The sequence below is a fragment of the Populus trichocarpa genome, chromosome 12 (genome assembly GCF_000002775.5).
Source record: "Populus trichocarpa isolate Nisqually-1 chromosome 12, P.trichocarpa_v4.1, whole genome shotgun sequence".
In the NCBI taxonomy this organism is placed as follows: Eukaryota; Viridiplantae; Streptophyta; class Magnoliopsida; order Malpighiales; family Salicaceae; genus Populus; species Populus trichocarpa.
In genome coordinates this window covers 12,104,879-12,118,539 of record NC_037296.2, presented here as the reverse complement: position 1 = coordinate 12,118,539, position 13,661 = coordinate 12,104,879, and the positions used below count along the sequence as shown (strand labels likewise).

General features: G+C 38.9%; 2 protein-coding genes across 9 annotated transcripts; both read left to right on the top strand.

Moving 5' to 3' along the window:
• Positions 1–730: 730 nt before the first annotated feature.
• On the top strand, positions 731–9,564 carry LOC7454552 (DExH-box ATP-dependent RNA helicase DExH12). Of its 6 annotated transcripts, XR_002977103.2 has the most exons (5): positions 731–4,086; positions 5,266–5,655; positions 5,762–9,202; positions 9,313–9,337; positions 9,443–9,564. XR_002977103.2 is itself a non-coding variant. In XM_002318689.4 (3 exons), the coding sequence occupies exons 1-3, from the start codon at positions 1,114–1,116 to the stop codon at positions 8,957–8,959; spliced, it is 6,561 nt and encodes a 2,186-aa protein (XP_002318725.4). In that variant the 5' UTR covers positions 731–1,113; the 3' UTR covers positions 8,960–9,564. The 6 variants fall into 6 exon arrangements, 1 of the variants encoding a protein (XP_002318725.4); XR_002977102.2 differs by having other exon boundaries at positions 5,762–9,193; positions 9,313–9,564; XR_008056877.1 differs by having other exon boundaries at positions 5,762–9,199; positions 9,313–9,564.
• Positions 9,353–13,496, top strand: LOC7454551 (uncharacterized). Of its 3 annotated transcripts, none has more exons than XR_002977105.2 (7): positions 9,353–9,501; positions 10,939–11,376; positions 11,448–11,618; positions 11,697–11,789; positions 11,946–12,056; positions 12,174–12,315; positions 13,098–13,496. XR_002977105.2 is itself a non-coding variant. In XM_002318688.4 (6 exons), exons 2-6 carry the CDS (start codon positions 11,203–11,205, stop codon positions 12,219–12,221), a joined length of 597 nt encoding a protein of 198 aa, XP_002318724.2. In that variant the 5' UTR covers positions 9,353–9,501; positions 10,939–11,202; the 3' UTR covers positions 12,222–12,637. The 3 variants fall into 3 exon arrangements, 1 of the variants encoding a protein (XP_002318724.2); XR_002977104.2 differs by lacking the exon at positions 13,098–13,496 and adding an exon at positions 12,496–12,637; XM_002318688.4 differs by lacking the exon at positions 13,098–13,496 and having other exon boundaries at positions 12,174–12,637.
• Positions 13,497–13,661: the final 165 nt, after the last annotated feature.

Genomic DNA, 13,661 nt, shown 5'->3' with positions numbered 1-13,661 from the left:
ATTGTCCAGAAGTTGGAAAATTTTCTTTCAAAGTTTGTTTGTTCACGTGGGCAGTGTAGTCTGGGGGTCTTTTGCTTGCGGAGCAAGGTGGCAAGAGCAGTAATTACTTTTGTAACGGTAGCTGGAAATATATTTACGAAGTCATCCCTTGAAAAAAAAATTCTAATTTGAACGAATCAATTGATTGAAATCAACCTTTTGTTTTCCTAATTGTTCAACGTTTTGGCATGCCACTTCTCCCACGTCTCTTATATTTTATGTTAGTGTTTGAAAATATGGTTGAACAAATTATTATAAAGCAGAAAGGCAAGATTGCAATAAAATAACACATTTAGGTTTAATATTATAATTGTTAAACTTTATGTGCCAAATTGGAAAATCTAAAAATTAAATGACTAATTGTTTCTTATGTGATTTATTTCCTTAAAAAAAAGTCTTAAATTTGTGAAGGCAATGAAACATTCAAGACCTATATTTACACAACTTATAATTAATATTGGATTTATTTGAAAATATATTAAAATAATATTTTTAATATTAATATATAAAAATAATTAATTCAAAAATAATTCAAAATTTTATGAAATGATGGTGTCTACCCCCAGACGCACACTGAATGTCTTTGCTTGCATTTATTTTTCCATTTAAATATTCTTAAGTATCTATTCTACAATATTTTAAATTATTAGCTAACGTGTTAGTCAAGAAAGCAGCAGCAGCAAAATCTGGTTGATTAATTCATTTCTCCGCCGATAGAAGAACACGAAAATTCAGAAGAGATTGTAAAAGTTTCTTCGCTCTCTCAACCAAAGAAGCTACGGTAAGCATTCCAATCTCTCTCTAGCTTTTTTTTTCCTTTTTTGAATTTCGATTCGAATCAATAAAACGTAATTAGGGTTTTGTTGTTTTCGTTCAACACGGTCGTTATCTCTCTTAATACTTAACTCTACCCATCCATCTTAGTTAGGGTTAGAGTTAATTAGGATACGAAGACTATCCAACTATCCAAGGTATCTATCTGGTTAGGGTCTATCATCCTTACGTTTTGCTTTTCTTTTAAATCGAGTTTTGGTTTCTAACTTTAATTGTTGCGTTTGATTGGGAAATTCAATAATGGCGCATCTGGGTGGTGGTGCTGAGGCACACGCTCGATTCAAGCAATACGAGTACAGAGCCAATTGCAGTCTGGTTCATACTACTGATACTCGACAACGTGATACTCATGAGCCCACTGGTGAACCTGAGTCTCTCTGGGGCAGGATTGACCCTAGAAGTTTTGGTGACCGTGCTCACAGAGGGAGACCTTCTGAGTTAGATGAGAAGATTAACAAGGCTAAGGGGAAGAAGAAGGAGCGTGATGCTCTTTCTGAAGCTGTCCGTGGTTGCCAAGCTAAGAGGCGCCGCCTTAGAGAGGAGAGTGTCCTTACTTCTACTGAGGAGGGCGTTTACCACCCCAAGACCAAGGAAACTAGAGCTGCCTATGAAGCTATGCTAAGTGTCATTCAGCAGCAATTGGGTGGTCAGCCTCTTAATATTGTTAGTGCTGCCGCTGATGAGATTTTGGCTGTTCTCAAGAACGAGTCTGTTAGGACGCAGGACAAGAGGAAGGAGATTGAGAAGTTGTTGAACCCTATTCCCAACAGTATGTTTGATCAGTTTGTTTCAATTGGTAAGCTTATCACTGATTACCAAGATGGGGGTGATGGTGCTGGGGTCTCCGTTGCTAATGGTGATGATGTCCTTAATGATAATGTGGGTGTTGCTGTGGAGTTTGATGAGGACAATGAAGATGAGGAAGGGGATAGTGATCTGGATATGGTGCCACAGGAGGAGGAGGAGGAGGAAGAGGATGATGATGTGGTGGAAGCAGGTGGTTCTGGGGCCATGCAGATGGGTGGCAGAATCGATGATGATGAAATGAGGGGGGCAAATGAGGGAATGAACCTTAATGTTCAGGATATTGATGCTTATTGGCTACAAAGGAAGATTTCACAAGCTTATGAACAGCAGATTGATCCACAACAGTGCCAGAAGCTAGCAGAAGAAGTGCTGAAGTTACTTGCCGAGGGAGATGACAGGGAAGTTGAAACGAAGTTGCTGTTACATCTCCAGTTTGATAAGTTCAGCTTTATAAAGTTTCTTTTGTGGAACAGGCTGAAGATTGTCTGGTCTACACGTTTAGTTAGGTCCAAAGATCAGGAGGAGAGGAAGCAGATAGAGGAGGAAATGATGGGTTCAGATCCTGATTTGGCAGGGATTTTGGAGGAACTGCATGCCACTAGGGCAACTGCTAAAGAGAGGCAAAAGAACTTGGAGAAGAGTATAAGAGAAGAGGCTCGCTGGCTGAAGGATGGGGCTGGTGGAGATGGGGATAGGGGTAGGAGAGGACTTGTTGATAGAGATGCTGAAAGTGGTTGGTTGAAAGGCCAGCCTCAGTTGCTTGACTTGGACAGCATTGCTTTTGAACAGGGTGCTGGCCTTTTGATGGCAAACAAAAAGTGTGATCTTCCTGTTGGTTCTTTTAAACATCAGAAAAAGGGTTATGAAGAAGTTCATGTACCAGCATTGAAGCCACGGGCAATACCTCCTAATGAGAGGTTTGTAAAGATATCAGAAATGCCAGACTGGGCTCAACCAGCTTTCGAAGGGATGCAACAGTTGAACAGGGTGCAGAGTAAAGTCTATGAGACCGCCCTTTTCAAGGCAGATAATATACTCCTGAGTGCTCCAACTGGAGCAGGAAAAACCAATGTTGCAGTGCTCACTATACTTCAGCAAATTGCCTTGAACAGGAATCTGGACGGTTCATTCAACAATAACAATTATAAGATAGTTTATGTGGCTCCAATGAAAGCCCTTGTGGCTGAAGTTGTGGGTAATTTGTCCAATCGGCTGCAGGAGTATGGTGTCCAGGTGAAGGAACTAAGTGGAGATCAAACAATGACCCGCCAACAAATTGAGGAAACTCAGATAATTGTGACAACCCCTGAAAAGTGGGACATTATCACCAGAAAGTCTGGTGATCGCACCTATACTCAACTTGTGAAACTCCTTATTATTGATGAGATTCACCTTCTTCATGATAATAGAGGACCTGTGCTTGAGAGTATTGTTGCAAGAACCGTTAGGCAAATTGAAACAACAAAGGAAAATATCCGGTTAGTGGGGCTGTCAGCTACACTCCCTAATTTTGAGGATGTGGCTTTGTTTTTACGGGTTGATCTGGAAAAGGGGCTCTTCCATTTTGACAATAGCTACAGGCCAGTTCCTCTTTCTCAACAGTATATTGGAATCAATATAAATAAGCCACTGCAGAGGTTTCAGTTGATGAATGATATCTGTCACGAGAAGGTAATGGATGTAGCAGGAAAGCATCAAGTTCTCATCTTTGTCCACTCAAGGAAGGAAACAGCCAAAACAGCTCGAGCAATAAGGGACACTGCACTTGCTAACGATACTCTAAGTAGATTCTTGAGAGAGGATAGTGCAAGTCGTGAGATTCTCCAAACTGATTCAGAATTGGTGAAAAGCAATGATCTCAAAGATCTTCTGCCCTATGGATTTGCTATTCATCATGCTGGGATGACAAGAGGTGATCGTCATCTTGTTGAGGAGCGCTTTAGGGATAGGCACGTGCAAGTACTGGTTTCTACTGCAACTCTAGCTTGGGGTGTTAACTTGCCTGCTCACACTGTGATTATCAAAGGGACTCAGATTTACAATCCAGAAGAAGGAGCATGGACTGAACTAAGTCCACTGGATGTTATGCAGATGTTGGGTCGTGCTGGCAGGCCTCAGTATGATTCATACGGGGAAGGGATTATCATCACAGGCCATAGTGAGCTGCAGTACTACCTTTCCTTGATGAATCAACAACTTCCCATTGAAAGTCAGTTCGTATCCAAGCTGGCTGATCAGTTGAATGCAGAAATTGTTCTAGGATCAGTTCAAAATGCCAGGGAAGCTTGCCACTGGCTCGAGTATACTTACTTGTATGTCCGGATGATGCGAAACCCTACACTTTATGGCTTAGCACCAGATGTTCTTACTAGGGATATCACATTGGAGGAGAGGAGGGCGGATCTGGTAGGCACCCTACTCTTTTATATAGTTATATATATATATATATATATATATATATATATATATATATATATATATATATCAATTGGCTTTCTTTATTTGCTATTAGCTCCAGGCATGTGTCACATATGTTTATAACATTTGTTTATTTTTTACTTATTTGTGCTTTATGTCATTGGGTGGTGGAGACAAAATTTGGTATACTTGTCCCATTTTCTTTAGTGGTTCTTTAGTTGCCCAAACCACTGTTGTAGAAGTAAATGTCCCAGGACTCCCTGTTATGTTAGATTTGGTTTTTGGTATCTGTGCTTTCATCTGCTGTCATTAGATCATATGTGTCCCATTCAAATTTGTGCTTTATCACACGGATTTTGCATATTCAATGTTTTTGAAAAAAGCTGTTCACCGTGTCCCTTGTGTCTTCATCATCATTGCTTTGTTCTCCCTATATGGATCTCTTGAGTGCCGAATATCATTTTTACTGTATGATGATATATTAGGTGCTTCGATAGACTGGTTGCATCAGCACACGACATCACTAGTTGAGTGGGGATAGGTAATCATGTATAATTAGTAACTCAACTTTGTCTGAACTTGTGAAGATATGTTTATGGAGAATATGCATTTCTATAACACACAAACTATTGACTTATGAATTGGAAACCATATTAAGTCATGGTATACTGGACTAGAAATTGGGGTATCCAATGTCTTCTTTCGAAACTTGAAACTGACTGTCATAAGATGATTGCTTATGAAATGAGTGGAAGAGGAAAGCATACACCACCAACAACTACGCCTCCATTTATAACTTTTATGGACATGGGGAAAGAGTTTGGGTTTCAAGTATGTTCTTGGTTTGAATAAACTATAGTGTGATTGTCTTCCTCTGTTCCCCTTATCTTTGTTCTTTCTTTCTTTAATCACTTGTTAGTTTGAAATTGATGTGGTATTGTCGAATTTCCTTTCATCTGTCTAGTCTTCCAATATAATTGCGATGTCATTTTTTTCCAGCCCTTATTTGTCTTCCGTAGGAAATTTTCATTGCATGTATTGACAGATGTTTATGCCTTCTTAATTTAAATTAACTGTGGTGGCTGGTTTCACCTGCTAAAAGTAATGTTCCTGATTATTTTTCAAAAAGTCTAATTGTGTTTTAATGGGCTTTTGTTCTTTTTGCAGATACATTCTGCTGCTACTATCTTGGACAAAAATAATTTGGTCAAGTATGACAGGAAGAGTGGATATTTCCAGGTGACTGACTTGGGTCGAATTGCGAGCTACTACTATATTACTCATGGGACAATGTCCACATATAATGAGCATTTGAAGCCAACAATGGGAGATATTGAGCTGTGTCATCTATTCTCACTAAGTGAAGAATTTAAATATGTTACAGTTAGACAAGATGAGAAGATGGAACTGGCAAAGCTTTTGGACTGTGTTCCAATTCCTATCAAGGAAAGCCTAGAGGAGCCTAGTGCCAAAATTAATGTTTTGCTGCAAGCATATATTTCTCAGCTAAAGCTCGAAGGGCTTTCATTGACATCTGACATGGTGTTCATAACTCAGGTTTGTGTTCTTCTAATTCGCATTGCAGTTTCTTCTTTCTTTCTTTTCCAGTTAGATTCTTGATTTGTATACAACTTTTATTCATTTGTTTTTGTTTTCTTTGAAGAGTGCTGGTCGTCTTATGCGAGCTCTCTTTGAGATTGTCTTGAAAAGAGGATGGGCCCGGTTAGCTGAGAAGGCTTTGAACTTGTGTAAAATGATTAATAAGAGAATGTGGAGTGTCCAGACTCCCCTTCGCCAATTCCATGGGATCCTTAATGAAACTCTGATGATGTTGGAGAAGAAAGATTTGTCATGGGAAAGGTACTATGACCTTAAACCACAGGAGATTGGTGAGCTCATCCGTTTTCCCAAGATGGGCAAAACACTGCACAAGTTCATCCACCAATTCCCAAAGTTAAACCTTGCAGCACATGTTCAGCCCATTACTCGCACCGTGTTGAGGGTTGAACTTACAATAACTGCAGACTTTCTATGGGACGAAAACGCTCATGGATATGTGGAACCATTTTGGGTTATCATGGAGGATAATAATGGTGACTCTATTCTTCATCACGAGTACTTTATGCTGAAAAGGCAGTCCGTTGATGAGGAACAGGTTGTGGACCCCACACTGAATTTCACAGTGTTGATCCATGAGCCATTGCCACCTCAGTATTTCATTCGTGTTGTGTCAGATAAATGGCTTGGTTCACAAACAGTTTTGCCCATCTCTTTAAGGCATCTTATCTTGCCAGAAAAGTATCCACCTCCTACAGAGTTGTTGGACTTGCAGCCTCTGCCTGTGACTGCGTTGAGAAATCCATCATATGAAGCTCTTTATCAAGATTTTAAGCATTTTAATCCAGTGCAAACTCAGGTCTTTACTGTTCTTTATAATACAGATGATAATGTCTTGGTTGCTGCACCAACAGCGAGTGGGAAAACTACCTGTGCAGAGTTTGCCATATTGAGGAATCACCAAAAGGGACCAGAGTGTGTAATGCGTGCAGTTTATATCGCTCCTCTTGAAGTAATTGCCAAGGAACGCTATCGTGATTGGGAGAGAAAGTTTGGCCAAGGTCTTGGCATGCGCGTTGTTGAATTAACTGGGGAAACAGCTACAGACTTGAAGCTACTTGAAAGGGGTCAAATAATCATCAGCACTCCTGAGAAATGGGATGCTCTGTCTCGACGATGGAAACAGCGGAAGTATGTCCAGCAAGTTAATCTTTTTATCATTGATGAGCTTCACTTGATTGGGGATCAAGGTGGTCCTGTCTTGGAGGTGATTGTCTCTAGGATGCGATACATTTCTAGTCAGATAGAGAACAAGATACGGATTGTGGCTTTGTCTTCCTCTCTTGCAAATGCCAAGGATCTTGGGGAATGGATAGGAGCTACATCTCATGGCCTTTTCAATTTTCCTCCTGGTGTGCGTCCTGTGCCCCTGGAAATACACATTCAAGGTGTTGATATTGCCAATTTTGAGGCAAGGATGCAAGCAATGACGAAACCAACATATACTTGTATTGTCAAGCATGCAAAGAATGGTAAGCCAGCTATTGTCTTTGTTCCCACAAGAAAGCATGTGCAACTCGCTGCTGTAGATCTGATGACATACTCAAGTGTGGATGGTGGAGAGAAGCCAGCTTTTCTGTTAAGGTCTGAAGAATTGGAGCCTTTCATTGGAAAGATCCAGGAAGAAATGTTGAGAGCCACTTTGTACCATGGAGTTGGGTACTTGCATGAGGGCTTGAGCAGCTTGGATCAAGAAGTTGTGTGCCAACTGTTTGAAGCTGGGTGGATTCAGGTTTGTGTCATGAGTAGTTCATTATGCTGGGGGTTGCCTTTGTCAGCACATTTAGTGGTGGTGATGGGAACTCAATACTATGATGGGCAAGAAGATGCTCGCACGGATTATCCTGTCATAGATCTTCTGCAGATGATGGGTCATGCTAGCCGACCTCTTATAGATAACTCTGGAAAGTGTGTCATCCTTTGCCATGCACCTCGTAAAGAATATTACAAGAAATTCTTACATGAAGCATTTCCCGTGGAAAGTCATTTGCACCATTTCTTACATGATAATTTTAATGCTGAAGTTGTTGCTGGAGTTATTGAGAACAAGCAGGATGCTGTAGATTATCTCACGTGGACATTCATGTACAGGAGGCTCACTCAGAATCCAAACTACTACAATCTCCAGGGAGTTAGTCACAGGCATCTTTCTGATCACCTCTCAGAGCTTGTTGAGAACACATTGGCTGACCTAGAGAAGAGTAAATGTGTTGCTATCGAGGATGACATGGACCTTTCTCCTTTGAACCTTGGCATGATAGCATCTTACTATTACATCAGTTATACTACTATAGAACGTTTTAGCTCCTCTCTGACTCCCAAAACAAAGATGAAGGGTCTTCTGGAAATCCTCTCTTCAGCCTCAGAGTATGTGCAACTGCCAATACAACCTGGGGAGGAGGAGGTGCTTCGAAGATTAATCAATCATCAGAGGTTTTCGTTTGAAAATCCTAGATATGCTGATCGACATGTGAAGGCTAATGTGTTGCTACAAGCCCATTTCTCTAGGCAATCTGTGGGTGGGAACCTAGCATTGGAACAGCGAGAGGTGCTTCTTTCTGCCAGTAGATTGCTTCAAGCAATGATTTATGTCATTTCAAGCAATGGCTGGTTGAACTGTGCTCTCCTTGCTATGGAAGTTAGCCAAATGGTGACACAAGGGATGTGGGAGCGAGATTCCATGCTTCTACAGCTTCCACACTTCACAAAGGAGTTGGCTAAGAAATGCCAGGAGAACCCGGGAAAGAGCATTGAGACAGTGTTTGATCTGGTAGAGATGGAAGATGATGAGAGGCGTGAGCTTTTGCAGTTGTCAGATTCTCAGGTGCTAGATATTGTGAGGTTTTGCAATCAATTTCCCAACATTGATATGTCTTACGAGGTGATGGATGGTGATAATGTGAGGGCAGGAGAAGACATCACTTTGCTTGTCACCCTTGCAAGGGATCTAGAGGGGACAGAGGTGGGACCTGTTGATGCCCCAAGGTATCCTAAACCCAAAGAAGAAGGGTGGTGGCTTGTTGTCGGTGATACCAAGAGCAACCTGTTGCTTGCCATCAAGAGGGTTTCCCTTCAGAGGAAGTCAAAGGTGAAGCTGGAGTTTGCTGCTCCTACAGATGCTGGAAGGATGTCGTACACTCTCTATTTCATGTGTGATTCTTATCTTGGCTGTGACCAGGAATACAACTTCTCTGTTGATGTCGGTGAAGCTGCAGGCCCAGATGAAGACAGTGAAGGAGAGTAAACTGCAGTTAGATATTTTTTTTTCCTTCTCATTTTTGTCTCTTCCAGTAGCAATATTGGAATTTACAAGAATAGCTGGCTAATCTTTCTAATCTTGGTTGGTGTATTTGCTTTTGTTTTAGGAGATGGTCATATATATAGTTCATGCTGTCGGCGAAAATGACTGCTTTGAACATGTATGGCAATGTGATGAAGATTTAGATTCAGGTGGCGGTGCCTTGCTTTTGCAGACCTGGTAGAGGTGGTACCCAGATGAAATTTCTTTCGTGGTTCATTGCTTTTTTTCTTTGTTACTGAATTTGTAATTAATGTATATAATTTTCACTGCACTTCTTGGTGGTGCATTTTTTTTAGGTTAAAGATGCATTATCATGATCAGGTATTTATTGATTGAGTCGGGTAGGATGTATGGAGCAATCATCCTCGTAACCAAGAAGAAGATGACGGCGATGTTATGATTATTTTCACTTTCTTTCATCTCTAGGAAGTTGATTGCAGGAATTGACGAGTGCTGAGGGATGATCTTCTCTTGCCGTGGCCTGAGTGAGTACTCGTTATTATCGATGAACATGATTTCATATCAGAATCAGATTATTTTTTACCATATTTCTCACGGGCTTTTCGACTTGTGTTTATTTAATGAGAATCATACTCCCTATGGGCTATGGACTATGGACTAAATTTGTTCTAAGTAGTCAATACCTATATATAAACAATATATTAAATAAGGAAAACAATGAAACTAATCAACTAACGAAAACTTATGGTGAATTATGAATGCATACTGAATGGATTCAAGAGGCATTTCGTATGTGAACAATATGCGCATGCTTTTAGGCATTCTGGCTGCAACAAGGATGATCTTGATTACCTCAAACTGTGATTAGAATATGTGGGAATTGTTTGTAATGATAAAAATTGTTTTTTATTATTATTAATATAAGTGTTCGGGTTAATTTTTATATATCTCAACTAATTTCACAAACCCTAAAATATATAAGTTTCTAGTAGCTTAGAAAATAAATGCATAAATTCTTTTCGGGTGAGAAAAATTAATTGAAACGAGGGTTCCTACTTGCACCATTCTGAGATTAACCTCTTGATGAATAAAAAAGGATAGGAAACAAGAGAAAAAAGGAACTTGCTGGTCTTTTAACTTAATAACTATAACCCTAGAGTTTGACAAATTTTGTTTGGATGGGTATCAAACTATTTTAATATTGCAATAAAAAATAAAATTACAAAAATTATCATTTGTTTATAAATTAACTCACACTCCAAGTTTTAAATAGTAAGTTAGATTGTTAATGAGATTTCTTTTCTTTTTTAAAGTTTGAATTTAAAAAATATATAATGACTGTCAACAAAAAATAAAAAAATAAAACTATCCAATCATAAACAACTTGTTACTAAGTATATAAACATTTTAGGTTTGGATAATTATAATTCTTAAAGATAATAACATTGAGCTAATTACTATAAGCAAAGCAAAGGATCAAATTGATCCCATTTTTTTCTTAAAGCTTTCAACATTAACGTGTGATAAGTTATTAGTTCCCTTAATTCAGAATATTAGCATGTTTTTACAGTGAAAAAATATTTTAAAAAAAAATTAATTTTTTTATCTTTTAATATAAAAAATATTTATAAAAAAAACATGTTGCTCTAGTAATCATAGTTTTCAGACCCGGCCCGATTTAAGACCCGGGTTCCGGGTTTTGACCAGATCGCCCAGGTTAATTTTTTTTTTTAAATCAAAACAACGTCGTTTTAGTAAAAAAATCAAAAGTCAATGGGTTGTAACCGGGTCTTGCCAGGTTAACTGGACTACCGAGTCAACCTACCAAGTCACACATGATTTTTCTTTTTTTTTCTTTAACCAGACCCGATTTCAGCTTCAGATCGGGCTGGTTTCAAAATTATAATAGTGACAAATAATCTTTTTATAATTTTATTTATTTATTTATTTATTTTTAGCAGGAGATGATTATAAAACGAGTCTTTTGCGTAAGAAAACAAAGGGATGGCACAGCTAAAACGATGTCGCTTTGTTCTTGTCCTATCTAGAACAAGAGGGAGGGGGGCGGGAGTTGTACCAGCATCTTGCTGCCCAGAAATAGGTATGGAGTTGAAGGCTGCTTAATTTAGGGCTTGGTGGAGAAATCCTCTTTCAAACATCAATTTGTTATACGTATGTTGTTAAAAATTGTGTAATTAATTAAATATTAAAGAGTTGGAGAAAAAATGGAGCATAGTTTATGGAATCATTTGCCGTTACTAGTAAGAGCAAACTCTAAAGAATCAGTAGAGTACATTCTTCAAGCTCTCTGGCGAACTCGTCAAACCGGTCTCGATTCCGCCGACCGACTTGTCATTAGCGACATCCTCCAACTCCCAAACGACACCGATCTCGACCCCGTAAGTAACTAAATCATCTTAGGGTTTCGTTTTTTGAAAAATGATTTCATTTTTTTTACCTGTTTCTGCAGTTATTGGTTTGTCTTCGAATGCTGATTCGAAGGTGTGTGTACGAGAATGTAAGCAAAGATGATATTCAGAAGTTGTTTCCTGAAGAGGTTTTGCCGGAATTGCAAAGGTTGTTGACGCTTTTACTGCAGAAGTTTCAGACAGAGTGGCGCGCGGATGTGTTCAAAGATCAGGTAATGTTTTTAGGTCTTCGATTTGTGTCTGGTGAGATACGAGGATGTTGAGTTTGAATTTTAATTTTTGCTGTTCAGGTTGGTTTTCCACGGTTGAAGGCAATGACATGGAATATGGCGAACCAGGATGCAGCGGAAGGGACTGATCCTGTCGCTGTTATCAATTTGAAGGTATTGAATTCACTGTTTGGGGCTTTGGTAGAAAATTAACTTGTGCTTAATTTGGACCAAATTCTCGAATGAGATTTAAAAATGTGTACGTTAAAAACATCGAGAATGGTCATGAGCTGATCATGTTTTAATCAGCTATGATTGTGCTCTGTACAGCTTCAAGATGATACACAGTCTCACTCAGAAGTGAAGTTCCAATTAGGTAAAGATACTCTAGAAACAATGGTGAAGTCCATGTACTGCATAAGAGACCAATTGTCTGACTTGGTAAGTTTTGCACTTGAAATTTACGTTGCTTTTCCTTATGCATATATTATGAGGTGCAATTTTGTTTGTGATTAGTAGTTTGGTTTTCGTTGTGTTTAAATGTTATCTCCATCGCAGGGTGGGGCATCAAGTAGGCAGTTATCTCAGGGAACCAACATAGTCTAGGAAGCTAGTAACTCTTGCTTGTAGCAATGCCTGAAATGGAATGGTATGGGCCATGTCTTGGACTTGGAATCTATCCGCTGCAAGATTTGACATGGTATGTTGTTATATTGGTTAAACTATAGCAAATTATGCGGAGATGTGAAGATTTTATATCGTTTATTGCTGTTGGGGGCACAATATCTTAACTGTAATGGTCAAGGTTTTGTTCAGCATAGGAAGATGTCTCTGAACCAGTTACACACTTACACTTTGGACGTTCTTTTTACACATGCAGAGCCCCGCCACTTGAAAGAGAGAAACCTTTTGCTGATCAGGAGCAAGAATCATTGGGATTCTTTTGGCAATAAAGAACATTTAGACATGTAACCGTGCTTTGTAGTTTGTATTGTGGAGTCAATGATGATGTTACTGGTGAATGGTTTGTTGGTCATGTCATTCATGGCGTGTAATGTTTTTGAAAAAAATTAAAAAAAAAAAAATTTTGTTTCAAATTAATTGTTTTTATTGTTTTCATATTGTTTTGACTTACTTTGATATATTAAAAAAAAAAAAAAACATTATCCGATACATTTCAAAGTAAAAACTTTGAAAAGTAATTGCTACAATATCAAACTGGCTCTAAGTTGGTGGTGATGCAAAAACTGGGCACTAATCTGTACTTGCTGGCTGCAGCAATGTGTCTTTTTGCCAGAATCTTTTACGAATGAGAGAAACCGGAAACCTTTTCGCTGGGAAAGTTTCCTACATAACACATGATGCAACAAAAAAGAGCAGTTGATATTATCAGTTTCAGATTCTAGATGTCACGTTATTCATCATTACTTGGTGTAAGATTCTTCTGTTATGTTTTTATTTTACATCACATGGTAAAAGCAGGGTGGAGCCTTTACCATCTTCAGTCCAGAATGAAGAGCGAGGCCGAAGGTTTGCCTGGCGTTATTTTAATGTGTATCTGTCACAGGCCGAAGGTTTAGAATCTCCTTGAAGTTAAGTTCATAGTCATTGAGTTCGTGGTCGATAGAGGATGACCAAGCATTTAAAAATGCAATATTATTGTAGTCGATGGATATGCAAATTGATCCATTGTATTCATGGACCAAGTCTTGGCCTAGATTTATAGCACTCCTGCACTCATGACACAAGCAGCTGTCGTGACACAAGCAGCTGTCGTGGGTGGAGTTGCAAATTGACGTGCAATGAAACAGATGATGTCCAAAAATATTCAACAAGATTTTTGTACTGGAAAATCGGTTCTATTAATTTGATTTATTTTTATTATAGGATTTATTATGGGAGCTAGTACTTGATGCGTGGTCAGTCAAGATGGCTGATGATTGATATTCATAAAAAATTTATTTTAATAAATTTGAGGACTTTTATATACTTAAGTATTTTTATCAATGTTTTTAAACCCGGCCTGGTGGTCGATCCGGCCCAAGA

Excerpts from the sequence above, each read along its gene's own strand:
- LOC7454552 (XM_002318689.4), top strand. The coding sequence starts at position 1,114 with ATGGCGCATCTGGGTGGTGGTGCTGAGGCACACGCTCGATTCAAGCAA. Across the intron at positions 4,087-5,265 it reads AGGAGAGGAGGGCGGATCTG|ATACATTCTGCTGCTACTAT; the intron begins GTAGGCACCCTA and ends TTCTTTTTGCAG. Across the intron at positions 5,656-5,761 it reads ACATGGTGTTCATAACTCAG|AGTGCTGGTCGTCTTATGCG; the intron begins GTTTGTGTTCTT and ends TTTTCTTTGAAG.
- LOC7454551 (XM_002318688.4), top strand. The coding sequence starts at position 11,203 with ATGGAGCATAGTTTATGGAATCATTTGCCGTTACTAGTAAGAGCAAAC. Across the intron at positions 11,619-11,696 it reads CGGATGTGTTCAAAGATCAG|GTTGGTTTTCCACGGTTGAA; the intron begins GTAATGTTTTTA and ends TTTGCTGTTCAG. Across the intron at positions 11,790-11,945 it reads TCGCTGTTATCAATTTGAAG|CTTCAAGATGATACACAGTC; the intron begins GTATTGAATTCA and ends TGCTCTGTACAG.